General features: G+C 46.1%; 1 protein-coding gene across 1 annotated transcript in view; it reads right to left on the bottom strand.

Annotated features, from left to right (window-relative positions):
• The window catches only part of SCAF4 (SR-related CTD associated factor 4), a 30,167-nt gene extending 8,496 nt beyond the window's left edge, over positions 1-21,671 (bottom strand). Inside the window, 15 exon segments of the mRNA XM_030951679.1 lie at positions 255-368; positions 1,330-1,430; positions 2,344-2,525; positions 3,217-3,302; positions 3,942-4,109; positions 4,442-4,550; positions 5,653-5,700; positions 6,193-6,293; positions 6,509-6,685; positions 7,193-7,332; positions 9,579-9,714; positions 11,778-11,939; positions 13,538-13,582; positions 14,159-14,242; positions 21,604-21,671. Of these exon segments, the coding sequence (XP_030807539.1) occupies positions 255-368; positions 1,330-1,430; positions 2,344-2,525; positions 3,217-3,302; positions 3,942-4,109; positions 4,442-4,550; positions 5,653-5,700; positions 6,193-6,293; positions 6,509-6,685; positions 7,193-7,332; positions 9,579-9,714; positions 11,778-11,939; positions 13,538-13,582; positions 14,159-14,242; positions 21,604-21,633 (1,683 nt within the window). The 5' untranslated portion in view covers positions 21,634-21,671.
• Positions 21,672-25,446: the final 3,775 nt, after the last annotated feature.

The raw sequence follows: 25,446 nt of genomic DNA, 5'->3' as shown, positions 1-25,446 counted from the left end.
GGCACCCTTTTGTTGATTAAACAGATAATTATTGGCAATCCTTCAAGGAAACTGATACAAGGTTCCACTAATCCCACAACAGACCAGGAACAATCACTCCCAAAAACCAGTTCACTGATGTATTTTTTCAGGATTTTACAGAATATCATCTCCAGAACTCATGTGAGTCTGAAATAGCCCAAAGCCCAGCAGAGATGAGACAGGATGACAATAATTATAACAGCTTTGGAAAGCCTGATGTTTTCAAGCAGTACCTTGATGGATTTCTGGTTGACTTTGAAGTTGCCTCGGCTCAGTTTCTGGAGGGCTCTGTTGGCATCTTGTCTGTGCACCATGACAATGTAGGCACATCCTCTGGGCGGTATCATCTGTGTGGGGTTTGAGGGAAAATGTTCATTTTGCAGGTAACAAACAGTGAACAACACACAAATGCTCAGTTACAGCATCAGGGGGTGTTCCAAAGGGGCTGTGCAAGTGTGGAAGGAAATGTTGGTTTAAGAGGCTAAGAAAGCCAGTATCTTCTGGAAATTCACATTTCTAGCAAACTGAAACTTCCACAACTTCTGAAAACCTCCAGAACTCTAAAATACAGCTGACTTTTGCATATTTAATACTTTTAAATTGCTAAACAATAGCGTTCATGTAAATTCTAACATCTGGCAATTAGTCACTTTGTTGGAATGCACAACAGTATCTCCCTTCACTCTGCCAGCTGCACCTCCACATTCAGTTCTGGCTGCAGATTTGGAATATTTTTTATTTGTAATGAATTTGAGGGAAAAACTCCTATGCTCTCTTACAAAATTTGGGAATAGGAAGAAAATTAGTCACTTATTTTTGTTTGTTTGAATGAATGAAATTTTTGAAGTTACTGGAACAGCTATAATTTATACATAAAATATCCTTAAATACAGCAAAATAAAACAATAGTTCTCTGTGTTTATGGCTAAAATGACAGAAAAACAACAAGAACACCAGCTGAGAGTCCATAATCAAATAATCAAATAATCAAATAAAATGAAGCAGCCAAGGAACTCAGAAGCATGGGACGTAATTCTGCAGCCATCGTCCTGCAGAAAAAGCAGGATTTTAATGAAAATGGGGTAATCTTCTGCATTTTTATACTGCAGGAAACCAAAGCAGCTCCCTTCTTGTTTGTGTACAAGTCAGTCACATGATGTGAGTGCCCACACCAAAAACACAACACATGGGAAATGAGAGGCCAGCTCTTTGGAACGTATCAGAAATGACTCTGCCTCAGAGCAGCCTGGAGAGATGCTGTGCACCCAAACACATCAAAGCAGCTTACACTGCACCCCTTCTACTCACATTGATGGACTCAATGGGGCCAAATTCCTCCAAGAGACTTCCCACATCCTGCTGAGTTGTCCTTTTGTCCAGCTGTCCCACCCAGAGTGTGGTACTGCAAACTACAACCAAGAGTTAGCACAGATGGTCCTTACAGCACAGATAACCAACACCTATCCCGTGCTGAATCCAGGGTAATAACCAGGAAAGGAGCTCAAGGTATTCCCCAGGCTGCAGATTACTGCAGCAACACTCTACACTCATCCAGGTTTTCCACCTGAGAGATACAGAACTGCAAACTTTACAGCCAACCTGACAGAACCCGGGAAAGGTGTTGGCAGCAGCACATCTCACAGCATTGCCAGGGAGATTCCAGGGAGCAGCCACCAGGGCTCTGCAGGTCTTTACACCCCTGGGACATCACTCACCAGGTCTTGGCTCTTGAAACACCTCAGGGTTTTGTTTCTCTTATATAAGAAAGAATGTTTTTATTTTACTTAATGAGAAGATTCCACACTCCCAAGGAATATTCAGAATACAACTACTATGTTTGGTCTATAAACGCTGGCAAAGCCAGGATTATATCAGAAATCCTAACATCAGCCTGTGTGCTTTCCAGGTCAAACCTCCCCTTCAGGTTGGAGAGATACATAGGACTGAATACTTAGAAAAATCGTAATAATTTACAATTAACTCAAATCCATTTTGTTAATTTGTCACCTCAGACAAACCTGATTTACCCTCTATGTCTCGAAAGAAGGAAAAGAAAAACATGGGATTTCAGCTTTTTCATATTTTACAGCCAAAGTATTTCAAACTTGGAGATACTCCAGAAATGCTAAATATGAGTAAAGAAGCACTGGGCAGTGTGGTGAGATTCCTACCAGGAATCACAAGGCAGTTAATTTCTGTTCTGTTTGGATGAGCCCCGGAAACCACAGGCAGCAGGATTAACCCCAGGGAGCACAGTGAGAACACCGGGCGTTACAGGAAGGTGCAGAGCAACCCAGAGAAGCAGGAAGAGAGGAGACTCACCACTGACAGTCTCTGCCTTGATCTGGGGCAGCCCCTTGGAGCGGCGCTCCTTCTCCCGCTCAGCGCTACAGCGCCCGCTTGCGGCGGGACTTGGGCGAGCCGGCGCCGTCACGGGAGCGCTAGGGAGCGCCGGTGCCGAAGCGCGGCGCGAGCCCGACCGCGAGCGTCTCCTCTTGGGGGACCTGTGGGAACCAGAGCCACCCTGCTCAGAGCCTGACACGCAGCCTCAGCTGTACAACGCCCCAAGGGCTCCCTCAGGAAGGGAACACATCAATCCCAGCTCGTTCGCACAAACAATTTCTCGTCGTGTACTAATTTTGTCCTGAAGTCGACCATCAAAACTGCGTCCACTTCAACACAGGGAAAGTTACACCTGCGTCAACGAGGCAAATGTTCACTGCTTTTACAAAGAAATGGCTAAAAATGATCATAAATAAATTCTGCTACTCAAATTGTATATTGCATCATGTTCAAGTTCTACACCACTCCAGGTGTGGAAGACCTACAGAGAAATTGTGTGGAGCGATTGCATCTTGGTGAACAAGATGACTTCCTGCAACTAAACAGAGAGTGGAGCCAGACCCGCTTGGTCAGCTGGGATGTGACACACAGGCTCAGTGACACACAAAGTCATTGATCACAAATCTTTTCATAAGAAAAGTGTGTTTAGAGCACAGGCAAATTAAACTATCGCATTCTGCCTCCCTAAAATTGACTCTGGACTGAAAGGCATGGAAGTTGCTCGCTCCTAGTGAGAGAGAACTGCACAGGTATCATATTTTCCCTAGAAGGGAGATGACTTTAGAGGTTCATTATCTTAGAGCTGCTAATCTGCTTTTCATTCCTGCACTAAAAGAACTTCCACTCATTTACCTTGAAGCAGATCTAGATCTTGATTTCCTACTGTCAGAAACATGCCGCTTCCCCTCCTGAATGGGTGGCTGTTCCACTTCCATATCCTAAAACGTGAAGTTGAGAGGTGTTAGGGGTGAGCAGGACAAGCATTTTATTTCCTTTTATGCTCAGACTAAATTAACAGCACTGAAAGTATATTGAATATTCTAAAGTGTGAAATTAAAGAGTAATGTGACTCAAAAAGTTCACCCTGTGTTCGCTAGCAGGGAGAGGGCCCAGTATTGCATGTACTTAACACAGCCACTGAAAAGGCACCATAGGAATAATTCACACAACTCCCATTTTCAATTTGCAAATTATTGGTTTCCACATTTCAGCCCATTTCAGCAACACCTGCATCTCCACAGAACATGATTTTATTCCTTAAAATCAGTCAGTGGATCATGCTCCATCATCAAAATCCCAGGCAAAGTGAGATCTGCTGCAACTTTTCTCCAAGATATTATAAGAAATTACTTTAAGCCTGAATTATGCTGGAGACAGAAAGGGCTAAGTCCTGGAGCTCTCCAATTGTCTCCCAGCAGAGCAGAGACAATTGGATGTCAAGGACAAGGATGTCTCCTCTCATAGCCAGCTGTGTCCTGGTCATGCTGACATTTCTGCTCCAGGACAATCCACACACCTTTGGGAAAGGCATGTATGAGAGCATCTGAGTCGGTCTGCTCACTGCGAGGGCTGCTCACCTGCTGGTGGGGTTTCTGCAGGTGTGCCTCAGCCTGGACTGGGAAGGGAGACTGGAAAGTTGGCTGCACTGGCGCTGCTGGAGGCATCACTGGCTGAGCCATGGGTGGGAACTGGGGGGTAGGCAGGAGACCAAAGCCTGGCATTTGCCCATTCGGAGGAAGGGGCACCTTGGGAGAAAAAAACCACGGAATTTCAGCTAGGAGAAGGAATTACATTTGCTTTCCCAGAAGGCTTAAGTAAAGTTTTATGTCCGCTTAAAAATCACAACAAAATATGGGGGAAAGATGAAGCAGGCCAAGTATTTGGGTGTAGAAGTAACAATCTTGTCCTTCAAAGCCTGCCTAGGACAGACACCAAAAATATGTTTCTTTGGGAAGATGGAAGGCAAAGCCACCTTCACTCTTCACCAGCAGGAAAATCACCTCCTTCCTGCTGCACCAAAGAAAACAGCAAAGGATGGAAAGCACAGCAGGGGGACAAGGGAAAAGCCTGGGGTTACCTGGTGCCGCATCGGATCCTGCTGCATTCCCATCATCCGCTGCTGAAAAGGATCCATATTTGGGAGCTGAGGAAACACTGGCTGTTGCATGCCTTCTCCTGGAAACCCACTAAAACCAAGAATATTTTGGTGAGACAAGTCAGTAGATGCACAAATTTGTCTTTATTTTACAGATTTCTATGCACATTTACACATTCTGGCTGTTATTTGAGACAGAACAATTATCTTTGCTATGATCCCATTTCCAACAAAAAAAGAAAAGGAAGAAAGAGTGGCTTCCTGATCTTTTCTCCACTCTAAGAGCAGTCCTTTCACATTTAAAGAAATGCTACACAAAGGTTAGAGCCTCTCTCGCCCCTGTACTTTTATGAGCTTGGTGAAGATCTCAGCCTGCAGAAACATTTCAGGAAGGTTTTCTGCCTTAGGCTCATTCTCCTCCTTTGCAGCTCCTCTTTTGGGAAGAAAAGAAGCAATGCTTTTCTCCTCAAGGAGAAGTACTTGTGCTGTAAGAAAACACTTTGGTTTGGGAGGAAATAGGGCAGAGCAGAAGGGGCTGGGTATCACATGAGGATTATTACAGTGATGCCCATCACTTCCTGATTCAACACACAGAATGGACAGTGCTCAGGGAATTGTGGAGGTCTGTGCAGGTAACAGGACCTGCTTGCAGGATGCAGCCTGTGCAAGAAACTCAGCAGGATTTCAGGGGGAGAAAGGAATTGGATGGTGATGGGAAATGGAACTTTGCAGTGTCTGAAGACAATTCTGAGAAGATTCTGGACAGATCAGTATTTTACAGAGAGAATTACTGAGCTTGCATGCCCCAGACTAGGAGCACTGGGATGCCACCCTCAGGGACACCCTGCACAGCTGTGAGGCACTAAGGACAGAGGCCCTGAAGCACCACCTAGAGAACATAAACATGCCCACAAGCCTCCAGCCGGGCAGACACAAGCAGTGCCTATGACCTACCTCATCCTTCTGCACTCCAGAGCTCCATCTGCATTCTAAGGCAAATACTATCCATTTCCTTCAGAGACCCTTAATGAGCTACTACGGGTGGACATGAAGTGCTCCAGGTGAGAGACACAGTCAGAAAGCTGATGACAGAGTTAGTGGTTCTGGTTTTGAGAGCAGGCTTTAGATGCAGATACAGAGAGTAAGACATGGGGCCACGTACTGAAGCAGGGAAAAAAGAAATATGGACTAACCCCGGCATTGAGCACCATCCAGCCTGTGCACTGAATGAGAGAGAGGTCCTGTGGAAAAAACTGGGATGTGGTCATGTCATTCCAGACTTTATCATAATGCACAGCAAAAGGGAAACAGGAGCCTGAGCTCGCTTGTGTGGGGACAGAATGTTTGCCAACATAAAACTGCAAAGGCAATTTTCATTTCTTGAATACTGTAAACTATCACAACGTTTGGAAGAGCAGCTTTTCCCCAGCCAGTAAAGCAGTCCAGCTGATCCAGTGATGCCCTGACACCCTCAGATGTACCGTAAAAACATGGAACTCATCCTGCAACCAAAACTGAGCTCTTCTCTACAGAACAGAGTCCTCCACCAATGAGGCAACACCAGATCACCAAAGTAACAGGACACAAAAATCTCCCCACCAGAACCTGTTAACAGTGTTTCAAATTTAGACTGTAGAAGTTAAACTGAACTAACTTGGAATTTTAATCTACTTGCTAACCTAAAAGTGTTTTAGGACAAAGATTTCTTAGTTTTATTATGACACAGAACTTACAAAGCTGGCTGAGACACTGCAGGGGAAGGAGCTGAATCTTCTTTCTTTGAATCTTCCACAGCTTCTGGTTCATCATCGTAGTCAAACCGATCTAGCAGCTTCTGAAAGACACCACATCAGCACAACTATTTTTTCCATATCTTACCCAACTGGCAGCCAAAATATCTTTATTATCACATTCTTACAACCAATGTAAGCTCTGAAACTAAAGACAAGGTTAGAATTGGGGAAAAACGGAAATCTATATTCCAATATCGAATAAAAACTGTCCAAAACCAGATTTCTCCAGCTTCAGAAAATGCAAACCAAGACTTACTTTGTCAAATGATGTTTTCTGCTCGGGTGCTGTGAAAGCAGCTTTCTGCTCTGGGGGCTGTGCTGCTGTGGTTTTCAGCTGAGCAGTAATAGCTTGAACCTGAGCCATCACAGTGTTGTCTATGACCGGTGACTGGGGCTTCTGAGGCTGTTGGAAGGTCTGCAGGATTTGCTGGAGCTACAGAAACGTGAGACAGTATGAAGTGAATGTCCTCATATAAACACCAAATATTGAAAGAGTTGTAGGATACAAATTTTATGTCACTACAGACTGTGGCAGGGGACGAACACAGCAACAACCTGACTGAAATGTGGAGCATTAACAGCAGGACCAGGAAACCCTTTTTAAATACTTTGGTGGCTAAATTCAGTAGATCCCAACACTGCAGTGCTCAGGCTCTTCAACACAGCAAACATTTAAATGGACTGAACAATAAAATTCTTCATTTTCTTTGAGATATTCCACCTGTTCCAGAAACCCTGTTACAGTATCAATTCATAACTAATTACTTAGGTACATAAAACTGAGTATCATCAAATATCACAACTATTGGATGGAAGAATTTAAATACTCCATCCCACCGAAGACCTTTGGGAAGCTCTTTTGCTTCAAACCCAGGCTGTCAATGCCACCATTTCCCCTTCATTTCAGGCAGGACCTGAAGGGGATCAGTGAGCAGGTTACCTGTTGTCCTTGTGTTGTCTGGAACAGCTGGGCTACAGCTGCAAAGGCATCGGAGCTGGGCAGCTGTGGCACGGCGGGCACCGAGTTCGCGGTCACTTGCGGCGGCTCCGAGGGAACCTTGGCCGGAGGGGGCGGCGAGCCTGGGGATGTACAGGAACACAGGAAGGGCTGTGAGACTCCACAGGGTCCCTCTTGCTCCCCACAACAAGTGGCTGCTGCCTGCACCCCCTGATTTATCCCAAAAGGGCCTATTTGCAGCACCCCAGCTGCATTTTCTGTTCCTTCCACCATGAACTGCTCTGCTCACTGCTCACACCTGCACCTGGCATGCACTGAGATAGAAAAGCTGCTCCCACTCAGAATTTCAGCTCCCAGCTCTGTGTCTGTAGCTGTGCAGGTTTAGGAAAGCTCTCACCACTCAACAACATTAGGCAGTGAGCTTCAATACCCTGGAAGTGGTGGTTCTGCTTCCACAGGCCTGGGCTCATCCTTTTGGATCAACCATCTCATGGCCCACTGGAAGAGCAGCTGAGTTTCTCTCAGCATTTTCCACCAGTAACTGAACTTTTGCAGACAGGTCTGGCAATAATTAAAGGTTTTTAAGGATTACTTCAGAGACAGTTTTCTTTGATAAAGTTTGTTCACATGTCCCTTTTGCATGTGCACATGCCACACCAGCAGGTGATGGATAAATCCTCCTACTAGGAAAACGATATTTACTCATTTTTCCAGGAAAAGACTCCCATTTCCACTAAGCTTTGCTGAAACTGAGATCACAATTTAAGACATACTATTAGTGTTCCCATTCTCTCTGCCTTACATTACAACACCTTTTTTAATAAACATCTTGCCAGTACCAAGTAAATTAGCAATAATCCCACCCATTCCTACATACTGTGAGTAACTACTGGTCACCAGATGTGTTTTAATGGACATAATAAAGCTGTACAAGGAGTGAGTTGAAATAAACTCCACAGACAAATATTTAGTTTGAAACACTAAGCAAACATGTTTGCCTTGCAATAGCAACTGCTTTAAAGCCCTTCCTCTGTTTGCACTTCAAATATCTCCAGTGTTGACAGGCAGCAAGCACAGGCAAATGTGTTGAATAATATTTTCCCAGAAGTGAAATGCAACATAAAAATAAAGAAAAAAGGTATATGTTGTTTTTAAATATAAAGAAACTCCCCAATTATTTTCTGAATACATTCAGCAGGATATTTGCTTGCTCAAGGGAGAAAATCTGCATTTCTCTCTGTCTTTATGGGTGAAACACACTCTACTTCACATAATGCATTAATGTATTTATTATTATTATTCACTAGTATATTTATTGCAGGGCCAAATTACCCCCCTCTGGTGCATGTGAATAACCTCACTGATGATCTCTGCAGAAGGCAGCCAACCTGTTCACCACTACTGAGAAGAGAGAGAGCTGGCCAGGCAGTGCCCCTCACCTGTCCCAAAATTCAACTGCACAGCCACCACTCTGTTCCCAGGCTCAGATGCCAAGGCATTCCCTGGCCCTGGCAGGTTTAGAAAGCCTTTAATGGGATACACTTCCCTGAGCACAGCTGGAGATGATTTCAGTGCTCTGCTGTCTCTCAGCACACCTCACTCCCTCCGCTCCATTTTCCCGGTCCTACTCCATGAGCACAGTAAATAAGGAGGTTACCACAGCTCAGTGTGAAACACGAGTGCAGAGCCAAAAAGCCGCTCTCTGCAGAAAGAAGGAACTGTGGAATGCATATTGCCTGGAAGCTCTGCTGTGGCACTAAATAGGTCAGTGCAGGCACTGTGGGCAGGCTGGCACTGCTGGGCTCTGCAGGTCAGTGCTCCTCAAGCAGCAGCCTGTGCAAAATCCCAGGCACAAATGTTCTCTTTGAGAACCTGGATGTGAAACACCAGCCCAAGACTCTCAGGGCTGCACACTCAGACACTGACAGCTGCTGCTTTCAGCTACTAAGCTGACTGAAAGATGTTAAAGAGCTTCATCTTCCTAAGATCCCACTTACTTACCTGGATTCTGGCATTAAAATAATGACATCAGAATTATAAAATTGAGAAATCACATAAAAATATTCCAAAGCAGAAGAAAAAAGAGTATCTGTTTAAGAGGGCACATTGAAGTCACCTATATATATATATGTACACATGCATATATACATGATAAACATTTAATGTATTTCCCAAGTCAGTATTCACATGCTGATAATTTCTGAAGTACAGTATCGGTACTTATTAAAAATGAGTTTGGCTGCTCATTGTGACAAAGCTGGCTTTATTGCTATGCCACTGCTGGAATAAGAGCAGGCACTTTGTGCTGAAGGCAAACAAGCTGTTGCCATTTGCCCTTTGAGAGCAGAAGTTAAAATGTCATTCTTACCTTCATTGTTAGTAGCATTCTCTGCCATGGGTGCAGTGGCACTGGTTCCTGCTGCCATATCCAAGAGAGGCTGAATTATTTCAATTTTAAATACTCCATTTTTCTGCCAGAGGTTCAGAACACGAACTATTTTACTCTGTTGAAACAAAAGGAAGCACCAATTCTGAATCCAGCTTCCTTAAATCACCATTTATCTTCTGTATGCAGAGAAGGTTTGAACAGCATGTGACATAATCACGCCAATTTAACAAACCCTGTGTCGGGACAGAGGGCAGCAACACCTTTGAACTGGCAAAGATAAAAACTGCCAGCTTATTTTACTGTCACAGCAACCTGTGACATTTCCCTAAAACTCTTCTGGCCAGTCAGAAATCCAGGTGTGATGTACAATCCAGGACATCATTTCAGCCCCACGTCTACACAGGGATGAAACAACAACCCACGTGACCAAAAAGAGAAAAGGAAAATAAGCTGGAAAGCTTCCATGAAGAGAGGGGCAGTTAGACCAGAAAATGCTACCACACTTCAAAGTCAGATTGAGGGCTCCTTGCTTGGTATTATCCCTAATTCTACGTTGAGTCCAGAAACTGCATCTCCATCATTATCCAAAAGATGAGGAAAGCAAGTGGGAAACATCCTCACTGATCACTGCAGGATTAATTTAGAATCTCTGATTGTCAGCTGTTATTTTAAGCTCTTTTTCTTTTTCTTTTTTTTATACATGAAGAACAATGAAGCTTCCAGGAACAAGCTGGAAATTGGCCTTTCCTTCTTCAGCCCAGCACTCAAACAAAAAAGTCTCAGTAGTTGTGCTGCTCCAGCTGGAACATGCAAGCTGGTAGAAGGCAGAACACATCTTGGATTGGTGTCCCTTCTGCAGACTTAGTCATTCACCTGCACACACAGAGGCTTTAAGTACCTTTTAGTTCAAATGAATTGATTCTGTTCTTTCACTGCGACTCAGTTTTATACACCCATGTAAATCCACCTCTAACTAAGTGATTACAGAATTTTACAAAATGTTTGCTAAAATAACATCCATTACAGAGAAACTTGAAATGTCTATATTTAAGTAACATTTTGGTCTGAAAAACAGTTAACGTTTTTTTGCTTTGGCTATTCTATCTCTCCAGAGAACTTGAAAATCATACAAAGGTCAAAAAATGGGCGAATGTAATACTCTTGTTTTCAGTCACAATTAATTTTACAGAAAGGCTGGTTTTTTTTTTAAAAAGGTAGCATTATCCTCTTCAGATATCTCCCACAGTTGTTGTGTATCTGCAGATCAGGGTATTTTTTTTTAAGGAACTAGAACTTCATTAAAGCAAGTGTGTTTTAAATAATAATATTCCCTAATTCCATGAAGGAGATGGACAGTCTCATTCACTCAGATGAGCAAAATGGTAATGCAGAAACAGAAAGGAGAAGGGACTGCTCTGTTTCACAGGCTAGCAACCCAAGAGCTCCCAAATATCAGATTCAATGCCTGAAGGTCTAAATGTTCCACATTAGAAAACTGCAGAGCATCAAAGCCTTTCAAAAGCTTATTTAGAGAGTTAGAGAGGAAGTCAGGTAGAAAAGGACTATTTCACTCTTACAGGGAGAAAAGGAGTAGGTGATTTTCTGGAAACCAAGTGGCAGCTTCTAAAACACACTGTTCTTGGGAGTCTCAAAACTGTTCTGACAGAGGTCACAAAAACCATCTTCTCTGGGCCATCAGGAATTCACACCACTTTCTGAGCCTCTGTTCTACTAAAAAGTGCAGCAGAGCTAAGAAAAATGAGTCTTAGACCAGTCCTGACAGTGGAGAGCACCAACAAAACTCAAGTATGGGATTGGAAAAGACTGAAGAAATCAACACGATGATTTTCTTAGAAAATATTTCTGAACAGAACAGTCTCTGCCAACAAAAGCAAAGCTTCTCCTGCAATGCTGTCTTGTTGTGGCAGGAAGTTCTAAAGGAGCCTCAAGAAGAACTTTTGGCACACTTACACACACTGCCGAAGTGTGTGTAAAAAAAACTGATGAGGTCAGGCAAAACACAATTTCACTTGAATTTGCATTTACCTGTGACCTTTGATAACCCTCAGCAGCAGTCACTACCAGGGTGAGAGAGAACTCCCAAATCACTGCCACAGCAGTGCAAGCACCAAGGCAGCACCCATCAGTGCCCAGCAACACCTGAAGGGCTCGTCCTACCTTGTCTTCAGATGGACACAGATACAAATACTGGAATGTGGCAGTAATATTCTTGGAGAATCTGGGCCCAAAGACATCCTTGTCGGTTCCGAACTGGTGCCGGGACTGCCGCACGATGGAGTCGATGACGTACAGACCCGGCACTTTGTACTCCGGCTTGCACTGCAGAAACAGCACCAAGATCTGAGTGAGGCAGGGGGACAGCCCCTGAGCCCCACTGCAAACCTGCTCTGGGGCTGAGAACCCTGCTCTGAGGCTGCAACCCTGCTCTGAGGCTGCACCTGCTCTGGGGCTGCAACCCTGCTCTGGGGCTGAGAACCCTGCTCTGGGGCTGCAACCCTGCTCTGAGGCTGCAACCCTGCTCTGGGGCTGCAACCCTGCTCTGGGGCTGCAACCCTGCTCTGGGGCTGCACCTGCTCTGGGGCTGCAACCCTGCTCTGGGGCTGCAACCCTGCTCTGGGGCTGCAACCCTGCTCTGGGGCTGCAACCCTGCTCTGGGGCTGCAACCCTGCTCTGGGGCTGCAACCCTGCTCCGGGGCTGGAACCCTGCTCTGGGGCTGCAACTCTGCTCCGGGGCTGCAACCCTGCTCTGGGGCTGCAACCCTGCTCTGGGGCTGCAACCCTGCTCTGGGGCTGCAACTCTGCTCTGGGGCTGCAACCCTGCTCTGGGGCTGCAACCCTGCTCTGGGGCTGCAACCCTGCTCTGGGGCTGCAACTCTGCTCTGGGGCTGCAACCCTGCTCCGAGGCTGCACCTGCTCTGGGGCTGCAACTCTGCTCCGGGGCTGGAACCCTGCTCTGGGGCTGCAACCCTGCTCCGAGGCTGCACCTGCTCTGGGGCTGAGAACCCTGCTCTGGGGCTGCAACCCTGCTCTGGGGCTGGAACCCAGCTCTGGGGCTGCAACTCTGCTCCGGGGCTGCAACCCTGCTCTGGGGCTGCAACCCTGCTCTGGGGCTGCAACCCTGCTCTGGGGCTGGAACCCTGCTCTGGGGCTGCAACTCTGCTCCGGGGCTGCAACCCTGCTCTGGGGCTGCAACCCTGCTCTGGGGCTGGAACCCTGCTCTGGGGCTGGAACCCTGCTCTGGGGCTGCAACTCTGCTCTGGGGCTGCAACCCTGCTCTGGGGCTGCAACCCTGCTCTGGGGCTGCAACCCTGCTCTGGGGCTGCAACCCTGCTCTGGGGCTGCAACCCTGCTCCGAGGCTGCACCTGCTCTGGGGCTGAGAACCCTGCTCTGGGGCTGCAACCCTGCTCTGGGGCTGGAACCCAGCTCTGGGACTGCAACTCTGCTCGGGCTGCAACCCTCTCGGGGCTGCAATCTCTCGGGGCTGCAACCCTGCTCTGGGGCTGCAACCCTGCTCCGGGGCTGCAACTCTGCTCCGGGGCTGCAACTCTGCTCCGGGGCTGCAGCTCTGCTCTGCAGCCCAGCCCCTGCTCTTCCTGCCCAGGCAAGCATGAACACTGCACTCTCTGGAATTATCTATTGTCTTAGTGATGACTCGTTCCAAGTTCAGCACCTCCAGGTGCCTCGCCAGCTGCTGCGTAGGGAAGGTGGGAAATCTCACAATTTACTGCTTTCCTCCCCTCCTTAATGTGTTATGGAAAACTACAATGTGGAACTCACACAGACAAAGTGATACCTAACAAACCAGAATTTCCTCCCTCAACCTCCAAGGAACAGAAGCCTTTCTGGTTATTTACTAGCATTATTACCAATATCTAGCAAAGCATATCAATACATTTCCTTTTTTTTCACTTTTTACCTTTTTGATAAACTTCTCCACAATCTGGACAACGTGCTTGTAGAGCTGGAAAATAAATACATCCATTCATTTACCATCTCCTCAGCAGTGGCACATCATTTCAGAAGCATTTTAACTCTTTGTGCTTACTACCATTTCAGAAAGGCTAAAGAATGTTGCAGCCACATTCCAAAATGCAGAATGCTCCCAAACAGGAAAATATTCCATGGGGGAAACCCAGACCCACGCCAGAAGCGTGTCAGTGTGCACACAAGGCACAGAGCTTGCCAAGTATTAGTGAAAGCTTTCTGGATTTACTTTCTCTGCAATCCACACTGGTTTCACATGTTAAGGTGCAGCTGCATCCTGCAATATTTAGTTTTATTACACAAAATCACAACACTCGAGTGGGTGTAGCATGAAAAAGCAACGACTCAAAAGAAATCAAGCTGGTATTTTGCTCCTAGCCCAAAACCAAGGGATAATATTCACCACCCACTTGTTTCTAGACAACAGCCTTAACAGCAACTAGAATAAACCATCCCCCAAGCTGAGATTGGGAAATCCTGAGTATTTACTTACAAGTGAAATAATAAAACATTGCTGCAGCTACAGTTTGGTCTTTGTTTTGTTGTACTTTACCTTAATAGCTTTAATGGCAGCTTTTGTGATGAGAATCATCTTTGCTCGGGAAATAGGAGGTTTCATCTCCATCAATGAGAAGAGCTAAACAGAGAAAACAAACATCGGAAATGCATTCTGAAGTTCAGCAATTAAGCAAAAACAACATTTCAGGTGGGTGATTGCAGTAGTGCCATGCCACACTGTGCTGGCTGGCCCTGGGAGCAGTGGCTGCTTCACAAAGCAGCATTTACCAGGTTACTGCTAAAAAGACCTGCTTCAACTGCCCTGCACACTTGGCTGCCTGACCCTCCACATGGCTCCCAGGGGAAAAGTTCACTCCTCAAGGAGAACCTTTGCAGAAGTTATAGATATTATATGAAGTTTAGAGAGGTTTATGTGAAGTATATAGAAGTCATGTGTCATCTTTATAGGTGACATTGGCCATAACTGAAAATAAGCATTAGCTCCACGTTTCAGAAATTGAGGGAAACCACAACTGCACACAGAGATGGATACAGAAAGCTGAGCATACACACCTAAGTATTTTTACCTTGAAATATTCCTCACAAATCACAGAAAAATTGGTTTGTGTTACATAATTTCACTTTTGTCTTCATCATAAAGAAGAAATTGAGCCCTTGAATACAAGTGAAAAATGTCATCAATTATTTGCCATGCAGCAAAGTAAGAGAATCAGTGTCTCCATTTGTTAGTGTAATGGAAAGTAAGATGTCATTTAAAACTTTGTCTCTTATGTAATTAATTAAAGTTCCAAGATACTGGTGAAGTGACCAACTTACACAGATTTATCCACTGTCTCAGTTAAGGAAAAAAAACCATCAATGAAGGAGATAAAAAAATTGGCCACATGCTCAGAGAAGAGGGAAGTGCTAACAGGGCTCTGAGCTGCACAAAAGGAAGCCTTACACTTAGGAAACACCAAGAGTAGGAAATTCACTTTCTTATTTTGAATTTTCTTTCTTAATTTGATTCCTATTCCAGGAGACAGGAAAGAAGAAAAGCTGTCCTTGCAGACAGTGGTAGCCACACGCCTTTTCCAACACCAACGCAAGACCATGACTTTTCATTATTCATCCCCACAAAATGCAAGTTCTCGTGCCAGAACGTTGGGGTTTTAAAGCCATCTGTAAGAGATACCTCAGCTAACATCACTGCTTGCTGAGAAATCACACTATGGACAAATAAAAACTGCCAGATAAAACACAGAAGGAGAGAGGGCTCCGTGAGCTGAGATGGGTTTTTAAAAAAATCTTCTTTTCAGTTTAGACTTAAGTGCTTTAGAATTAAGTGCACATATTCTTGATGAACAAAGTCAGTGCTATTATTCAAACTCAGGAAAATCTGTTTGAAGAGCTAATGAAAGGGGGGAAAAATGCAAACCCCAACACCCACAAACAAACCACCAGAAGGCTCCAAAACTGAGATGGGGGAGGAAGAAAAAGAGGCAGCATTACGACAGACGCTCCATATCCCCTCCTTTACCCATGAAGAAGCCCCTGGCTCCTCCAGGAAAGGATCCAGTCCCACAGAAAAAGAACAAAGGAGCTGGTGTGGAAACACTGCTTTGATGTTTGTATTTCAGGAACACAAGGAGAGACCCCAAGGAAATTGGGAGAGCTCAGAGCAGGGCCCAAGGTGACAAGAAACGAGTGCAGCAAAATAATAAAAAGAAATGTCTTAAAAGTATCCCAAGCAGGACACTGCAACTGGGAGAAACACAGAAAAAAATAAAAAAACCAAGAACACACAAACTGCCAGGGAGAATGAAGGCACTGATACATGAGTGTCCATATTTATCTATCTATCCATCCATCCCTCCTGCTCTTTTCACCCCCTCCCATCACCTCTTGGAATTTTACCTCAGAATTTTGCTCCTTTTTTGAAATTACCTAAGATGTCAGAACACCAAATAACTATTTACAGTCAATTTTTATGTCATTCTTGGTATGTTACGTGTGCCAATACCATGTTTTAGAGATGGCTACAGCTAAACTTCAGCTCCCTTCCTAGTTCCTCGTGGCTTCTCCCTGCTGGAAGGGGGAGTTGCTCAGAGGACACCCAGGTATTTCCAGTTGCATTTGCTCAATTAGACCTGGATCTTCTTACACACACATTTCCCAAACCAATATACAAAACAGTCACACAACCACTATTTTTAGAAGGCTGTTTCACAATAATACATCCAGTTTCTTATGATCAGCTCAAGGAACAACTTGGACACAAAAACTTATACTCTATAAAAAAAAAAAAAAAAAAAGTATGTAACAAAGGCAAAGAAAATTTACAGCTTGAGGTTTTCCAAAGTCGTGCCTCACAACAGGAACCTGTGCCTGCAATGCTGTGACCTGCTAGAAATGACTTTCTGCTTTTACTGCCCCTAACTGCCTCTTTACAGGATGTTGATACAAAAGAAGCAGAGGTGTTCAAGGGTATTAAACTCGAGCCACAGTACAAAATACGGGTTTAAGGGTATTTCTGGGTGCTTCTCCCAGCAGGATGGAAGTGCACAGTAAAGTATCTACAAAGCCAGGGATGCAAAAGGCAGAAAATTCATCTGCTCAGTTTCAGGCTAAAAATGCTATTAAACCACAGCAGGACAGCAACAGGGAGACCAAGCACAGAGTGACTGTGCCCAAATGCAGAATGAGTGTGAAATGCAGGAGCTCCACATGGGGCAGAGTGAACAGAGACCTTCCAGCTCCCACTGAGCCCCTGCTCCAGCCCAGGAGCCCTGTGAGGTGCAGGTAATGGCACAAGGAACAGGGTGCTGATGGCCTTTACTTCTCAGTCGTTTGAGCAGCAGATTAGTAATTTCTCTCATTCTATAATTAATGCCTTTTGATGGTTTAGTTTACATGGAAACCTGAGAACCAGGGGGTTTTGAAGTAAAGGGGAGAAGTGCTACTTTAAAATTTACCCAGCTTGACGTATGATCTTAAGAGAATCTGTTTAAAGTGTGAGGTAACACAGTAAAAGTACCTTTTAGGACTTGAGCTGACTTCCTTGGCTTTGCCCTCTTGCTCAAGTGTCTGTGCCATAAAAAGGTGTCTGTATTTACAAATAAAAAGCTGTGAGCCCATTTTATCCAGTCACTAAACAAACCCCAGAGCACAGCAGCTGCACAGAGAGGAAGGAGCAGGAGCTCCAGAACCAGACAGTGGTTAGTGATTAGTGGATATCAAGCACCCAGGTCATTGTCAGGACACCTCATTCAGCCTCCCCTTCTCCAATTTCCAGAGCAGTCTAACACGCCCTCAGCCATTCCAACATGCCTTGGGTGTCCAACAACCCTTCCCAAAGCAGGCTCCACATCCATTCACTGTCTTTTGGAATGGATTTTATCCATGCATTTAGAAACCAGCCAACCACCAGTGACTGACAGACCTAACTGCAGTTTCTTGTTCCTGTACAGAAACAAAGGGATTGTGGAGGACACGACCAACAAGTACAGATGTTGCACTATTTTGTTAACAAAACCCATTTATTGCTAATGTGTGACCAGATCTCTAAAAGCAATTCTGTCACTGTAGACATTTTCCTTCCCCTATAGAAGGATTCCTTTCCTCTTCAGGCCCCCCTTAAGGGAAGGAGAAGGATCTGTTGCTAAGCTGTATCTCAGAGGATCAATGCAAGTTTGAAATGCTTGACCACCAGCTGTGAAGCACAGCAAGTATTAGGTGCTGCTGAGGTAAGAGAACACCACAACATCCAGAGCTGTCAGGCTGCATTCTTTGGAAAATAAAGTGAGATTTGATTTTGACCAGCTATGACCCCCAGGCAATGAAGCTCAGCAGCACTTCATCAACTAAGCTACTTCTGTGGCCTAGAAAGACCATTCACAAATCCTGAATCGCTGGGGAGAAACATCTTCACAAAAGATACTCATATGAAAATGACATCATGCAAGTGCACAGAATGGAGTTTTGTTTTCTCCTCATGTGCTCTGGAAACGCAGCTTTGGGGAGCAGTGCAGGGCTCTTTTGTCCAGCACATCTCCTGGAAAGCTGCTTGTCCCACTGCTTCTTACCAGGAATCCCTACCAGAATGTCACAGCTCCCAGTGCTCCTGGAAACAAGTTCAGAGCAAAGAGACTCCAGCCAGACACCGGCAGTCTGTCCTTCTGCTTTTCTGTGCACATGGAGCCTCACTGGGGATCCTGAGCTCCAGTAACTGCTGCAGAACCACCGGGAAGGATATCCTGCCAACCTCTATTTATAGCTCCTCAGGATGGAGGGGAAGGCTGTCACCAACGGGCAGAAAACAGCCCCACTGGATCCAAACCTCAACTGTCCAGTGTCCTAAAGGAGGGGCAAACAGCAAAGAAGGAGTGTGCAGCTCCAGCTTTAAATAAACAGCCCCCAGCACATCTCATGTGTTTGTCTCTAGGCACATTTAGGAGGGGTATCAATTGTTTCAGGGGTACACATTAACAACTGAGACACGGGACTAAGGGAGTGATGTGCATTACTCAACACAAATAAAAGATTACAAAACAGGAAAGTTGACTATATTCTACTTCCAGCAGCAAGATTGTGGAAAAAAAAAATCTTGATTTCTAACTTTTATAACCAGTAAACTACGCCTCAAGTTTTCCAGATTAAAGAAAAAGACAGGCATCCCCTAAACTAAAACATGCCGAGGATTTACAGGGCAGATGTGTGGGTTCAGTGGGAGTTTTTTGTTTGTGTTTTGGGGGTGTGATTAAAAATTTTTTTTGAAAGAAAAATGTTTGCTCGTTTTCTTAAAACCATAAAACTTCTGTCCCATTATCCAGTTGACTTCTGTGATTTATTTATACTGTATCATTACTGTAACACAACATACACACCTAACAGCACATGAATTCTAACTGGTGAAAGTGAACTCCTCAGAGAACACACACTGCACTACAGACCTGTCAAACCCCCCACATTCAGCTGGCAGCACCTGCTCAAACTACAGCTGCATGAGAATAAAGCAGCCAGTACAAAACCCCTGCATGCTCCTGTAGAAACATGAGCACTTGGAAGAGGATGTTTATTGGCAAAGCTGCATTCAAAATGCAGGTCCAAAGAACAGGACTGGCAATGGCACCACAATCCAACACAAATTGCACAACCCAGGAGTTCCTACCCCCTGCCACAGCCAAACTCACTTCTCTCCCTCCCCAAGCCCTTCTGCCCAAGAGGGGACACCAACCCCACCAGTTTCACAGCCACACTGTGAATTTGGGCCTCCCACCATCTGAGAAATTGCTGCCAACACCCCAAAATCCCCAAATGACAGGATCACCTGATGGAATGAGTGGCATTTCCTCTTTCAGGCAGAGTGGCCAAGAGCTGGCAGGTGCCACCTCCAGGGAATCACCTCCAGCACCCATGGCAAGTGCAGCACCAAAGTGCAGCTGGATTTGCCATGGCAAAACTGCAAATTTCCCTGGCTACAGGGGCACTGTACAGGAATTCCTGCACCTACACCAAGTGCAGGAATTCCAGGCCTGTAGGGTATCCTGTATTCCTGCAGGGTATCCTGCAGCTGCCCCATCCTCACTGCTGAAGCTGTTCCCCTCCCAATAAAAGCATTAACTCTTCAGTGAGCTGGGAGTGGCACCCTGAAGGCCTCACCAGCCCGTGCTACCCCACCACTGTGGGAACAACACCCAGAGCTTTGGTGCAAGCGCTCTGTCCCTGGGAAAGGGCAGAAAGGAACAAAACCTGCCCGTAAATCTGATCCCCCTCACGGCTCCTGTCAGCCTGTCCAGCTCTGCGTGCACAGCTCCAGGGAACACAGGAGGAAAAGGGAAGGGAACAGTGTGGAACTGGACTTTATGCCCTGCACAGCTCCTGAAAGGGAAGAGGGCAGGAAGCACCCAGGCCCTGAAGTTATCCATGTGCTGCTTTACACACCAGCAGCTCCACGGAAGCACTCAGGCGTGCCAAGGGCTGCAAACAGGGATTGTAGTGAGTGCACATCTCTCCCCCAGATCTGAGATCCAACTGAACCCACCAGCAGCCCCACACAGGGAATTCCCTCAGCACTCCCAACTGCACCGAGGGAAGGCATCCCACCCACCGTTCCTGCATGGAGAGGAAGAGGGGGGATCCAAACACCGGTTGCCAGGACACGGGTTGGTCACGGGATCTCCGAAGCACCAACTGCTGCCCTGCAGCCACGCTCAGCACCAGCACTGGGGTCACTGTGTGACAGGCCCTGGGCACTGCCTGCACCCCTGCTCACACCGAGGCAGGGAATTCACAATATTGCTGCTCCCTCTTTCTAGCAACACTGAAAATGGCACACGTGCGCTGCTGTAATTTTCTGGGGAAGGCGGCTTTGCACTCTGCCATCCCATTGGTTTGGAGCTGCACAAAACTCCCAAAACACTGGCAAATAAACAAACCACTAACAGGAGCTGCATGCCATCCACTTTTCCCTTGGCTCTTGCACAGTTTTGGTAGGGATGAGGGCACTCCCACGTGTGTGTGTGACAAAGCCTTGCAGACAAGGAACCTCACACAGCCTGAGTCCATCACAGGGGAGCAGCTGCCATTTCTTCTGTCTCTGTTCAACAGGCAGGCACAGCCACCCAGCCTCCAACAAGAACCTGGCAACAGGCTCTGCCTCAGCTTTACGTGACTTTCTCTCCACGGAGGGTCTGCAAAGCCACACTGTCCAACCGAGGCAGAAGTACAACTAACAGTAATTAATAATAATTGAAGTCACGTGTCAAAAACTTTACACAGCAGAGGCTGGATGGAGTCGCTATATATTATGCAAAAAAACCCCCCACTGTCCTCTTGACTTCCAACTGATTAGAAAATAAAAAAAACCAAACCAAAACCAGAAGAAGACAGGGAGGGACTTTTGTGTGCTGGGAAAGGCGAGTAAACGCCTTCCAACCCGTCCAGTCCCCGGAACTGGGATCGATCCCCGAGTCCCATCCCAGGGATGAGCCCCCTCCAATGGCTCCCTGCCCCTGCAGGCTCTGCCCGTGCCGCCGCCTCGCACCGCGGCTCTCTCGCCGAGCCACTACCGGGAAAGGCCGGTCCCGAACCGCGGCTTCCCGGCTCCGGGGGCGCCGCGTGACAGCCCGGGCACCCCGCCATCCGGCCCGGGACACCGGGACCCCGCTCTGCGGCGCAGCCCGGAGGGAAGCGAGGCAGCGGCGGGAGTTCGGAGGCTGCCGGGCAGGCCCGGGGCTCCCTCCAACGCCTCCGGCCCGGCCCGCGCGGGGCCTCGCGGAGCGGCCGCTGAACGGCCCGGCCGCGCTCGCCTCCATTTTCCCCCGCAGCAGCGCTCCCGGCCGGCGGCGGGCCTGGGCCGCCGCTCCCCGCGCGGGCCGCAGGCGGCGGGCCCGGGCCCGGCCGGAAGCGCGGGGAGCCGGGGACGCGATGGCGGCCGCCGTGTGTCCCCCCCCCTTCCCCGCGCCGCGGCCGCGCTGCCGCCCGCTCCCCGGCTCCCACCTCTTGGTTGAAGGCGTTCACGGCCTCCATGTCGGCGCTGGCGGCGGGAGGCGGCGGGCGGGCGGCGGGCGGCGCGGGCGGGCGGCGCGGCAGGGCCGGTCGGTGCCCCTCAGGGCGCGGCCATGATGGCGGCGGCCATGGCGGGGCTCGCGGGCAGCGCGCGGCCCGGGCCGACCGCGCGACGGGCGGGGGGGGGGCGAGGCGCGGTGCACGCCGGGATCGGCCGGGCCTCCTCCCGGCCCACGCGAGACGTTGGGCGGGAGGGATGGCGGCGCCACGTGACCGCCCGCCGCCATGTCAGCGCCACCCCCGCTGTGGCGGGCGAGAATGGCGGCGGTGGCAACGTCAGTGCCCTCAGCCGCCGTCACGGACACCGACACTGCCCTAGCCCCTGGCATGGCACCGCTGTCCCGGCGGGCCCGCCCCTCACAGCAGTGGGGTGGCTGCCCCTCACGGGCTCGGCTCGGCTCGGCTCGGCTCGGCTCGGCTCGGCTCGGCTCGGCTCGGCTCGGCTCGGCTGGACTCGGCTCAGTTCGGCTGAGCTCGGAGCCGCTCGCTGCGTTCGACTCGACTCGGTTCGGCTGAACTCGGCTCGGCTCGGCTGAACTCGGCTCGGCTGCACTCGGCTCGGCTCGGCTGAACTCGGTTCGGCTGAACTCGGCTCGGCTGCACTCGGCTCGGCTCGGCTGAACTCGGCTCGGCTCGGCTCGGTTCAGCCAAGCTCGGCTCAGTTGGGCCAGGCTCAGTTCAGAAGAGTTTTAGGGCAGCTCAGTGGGTGCAATAAAATTAAACCGCAGCAATAACATTGACCATTCGAAATGAAATTTCGAATTTCGGGTCCTATCAGTGGGTTTTTTTTGTGGGATGTAAGCACGGAGTATTAAAGCCTGATAAGGAATGTGTGACTAGTCAACTTGTAAGCATTTTTTGCATTTGCAATACACTGGTAAAAAAAGCCCCAAACGATTTATATTTATATTTATATTTATATTTATATTTATATTTATATTTATATTTATATTTATATTTATATTTATATTTATATTTATATTTATATTTATATTTATCTAGTTGTATTCTATTTGAGGGAAAAGAAATAAATCCAATGCAAGAGACAGCTCTCAGGTCAAAGATGATAAGAGAAGATAAAGATGATTTCCTTGGTACTCTGGAGAAGCACTGATCCAATCCTAACCTGTGGCTTCTATTAAACTCTCCGGGTACTGGGGAGCAAATAATTACTGAGAGGTTTTCACGCCTTCAATTACAAAGCTTTTTTTGTTATTATTTTTTTTTAATTTACTGCTGTTCCACCAGTGCATGCAGTGGCCAGGAGATGGCCCTGATGTCCGCACTAAAAGAGCTGAATAAACCAGGGAAAACACGATTTTCTCTCCCTGAAACTGTATCTGAGGAGTGCCAGCAAATCTCTTGGGCCGATGGTGATGAAAATGAGGGTTATTTTCCACTGAAAAAGTGCTAACATCTATTCCAAATATAAATAATTAATAATAAAAATTATACACCAAATTTATTTAAAAAAAAACTTTTCAACCTTTACTTTCCTTCTTCTCTAAATCTATTACACCCCTATTAAAAATATTCAATTTCCACCAAATATTAAAAAAAACTTTCTAATATTTAATAAATTCTAATCTAATAAATTACTAATCTAATAATTCTAATAACTTCCTCTATACATTCTACAACTTCTCAAAAATAAAAACTAAAATTTCTAAAAAAACTAATAAAACCCCTAACCCAAAAAGAAACCCAAAGATCCTAAATAATATCAAAAAGAAATAATTAAAAAAAACCCAAATCCTAAAAAAAATCTCTAACCCTATAATCTAAAACTTCCCGCATAAACAAACTCAAAACCCAACTAAAATTAAAAATACCAAAAAAAAAAAAAAAAACCAGCTTGAGTACCTCTGGTTACTTTTATGTACTGTGGTGTCAGTGCATGACACACAATAATGCAGTTGTTGTTGTTGTTGTTGTTGTTGTTGTTGTTGTTGTTGTTGTTAATAATAATAATAATAATAATAATAATAATGATGATGATGATGATGATGATGCAGTGATGTCATTAATTATAAAAACATCATTATATATGTATATAAATATATATTTTTGTAATATTTTATATACATTTATATAATTATAATAATATTATAAATTTTATATCTATATATAATGTGTGTATATATATATATATATATATATAATGCTTCATTTGCAAACCTCACTGCTTTGGCTCTGCTTGGGTTTTGGTTGTGGGTTGGGTTTTGGTTTTTGGGGGTTTTTTTTTGTTTTATTTTGGTTTGGGGTTTTTGTTTCTTTGTTTGATTTTGGGAGTTTTGGGTGGTTTTTTGTTGGTTTTTTGTTTGTTTGTTTGTGTGGGGTTTTTTGGGGTTTTTTGGTGGTTTTTTTTTGTTTTTTTGTTTTTTTTGTTGTTGTTTCTTTGTTTGTTTTATTTTTAGTTGAATTTTTTTTTTATTTATTTACACGCCTGGGGATTTTTGTGTGATGAGAAACACACATTGCAAAGGTTTGGTTTTCCCCCCCAATACATGCATTGCTGTGTTCTGATTTCCTATAATTCCTCTATATCCACAAATATGGGTCACATTAGGAAAATATGGGCAAGCCCAGAGTGGATTCTAGGAAAAATACCTTGCTGTAAAGTATACAAGTACAGCTGGGGATATATTCATGTTGAAGACATGTGCTCGTAAATAAGATCTTTTATGTAGATGTTTGACTCAGTGTGGGGATTGGGACATGCTTCAGAAGTCATTGCTGCCAACATTTTGGGCAGATTTTTAGAGCTTTTCTGTATTTTTGATATTACACTCTTTGGAAATCAACCAGCTGGCACCGAGGCACATTTGGCATGGGCTGGGAAGATGTGCATTCTGCTTTCAGTGACCCTCAGCTCTGTTAGCATCTTATTTAGAATATTTAAGAGATGAAGCTCGTGTAATTATGCTTTTTGTACACATGTTTGTGTTTTGGGGAAAGGAGGCCTGAATTTGGTGAGGGAGTGACTCATTTATTTATGTTGTTATTGGTTTCCTGATTGGATAAAAGCTTGGTTATTGATTGCCCAAACATTTCAGCTGTAATGCTTGTATATAAAAAGTGATATACATTTGATATACAAATGCTTCTATATCATCCTGTGATATTACCAGGGTTACTACTAAAAATAAACTTTTGTTAAAATGGACTGGCTTTAAATATTGGGCTTTAAATTTATTTTTCTCTGGCTTTGCTTTGCTTAAAATTTACTTACTCCAGGGTTCACATCCACTTTTCTCACCTGTCCTGTCTCTTCCCCTGTTTCAAGGTGTATTAGGGGGCAGACTAAAGGAGTGCTTGTGTCATACCTGTGAGGCAAAACCCTGCAGGGACACAAATCCCTAATCCCTAGGTGTTTAAACACATCCTCGGATTTGCCCTTCACCCTTCCATGTTTTCCAGCTTCCTCTGTGCTGTCCCTCTGCATTTCCCAATGCCAAGCTCCTTCAGCGCTCCCAGGAGGAGTGGAGCTCCTCTGGCAGCAGATAAAACACTCTCAGATGAAGGGATGGAGCTGGGAAAAGCTCCAGTGGAGCACCTGAGAGCTCACCAGACCCTATCAGCTGATTGAACACAACTCCAAACCCTCCCTGTGTGCTTGGCTGGACCTTCCCACTCTCTCTGTTCCAGCAACTCCAAATTCTGACGGCAAAGCTTTCTCTGGATTCTCCTGCAGGCCACCCTCCTGCTGACACCCCCTTCCGGCCTGGCCCCCACAAAACACATCAGAGTCTGATTTGAAGGTTCCCAAAGCAG

The sequence above is a fragment of the Camarhynchus parvulus genome, chromosome 1 (assembly GCF_901933205.1).
Source record: "Camarhynchus parvulus chromosome 1, STF_HiC, whole genome shotgun sequence".
NCBI classification, from domain to species: domain Eukaryota; kingdom Metazoa; phylum Chordata; class Aves; order Passeriformes; family Thraupidae; genus Camarhynchus; species Camarhynchus parvulus.
This window is presented reverse-complemented; position numbering and strand designations above follow the sequence as displayed.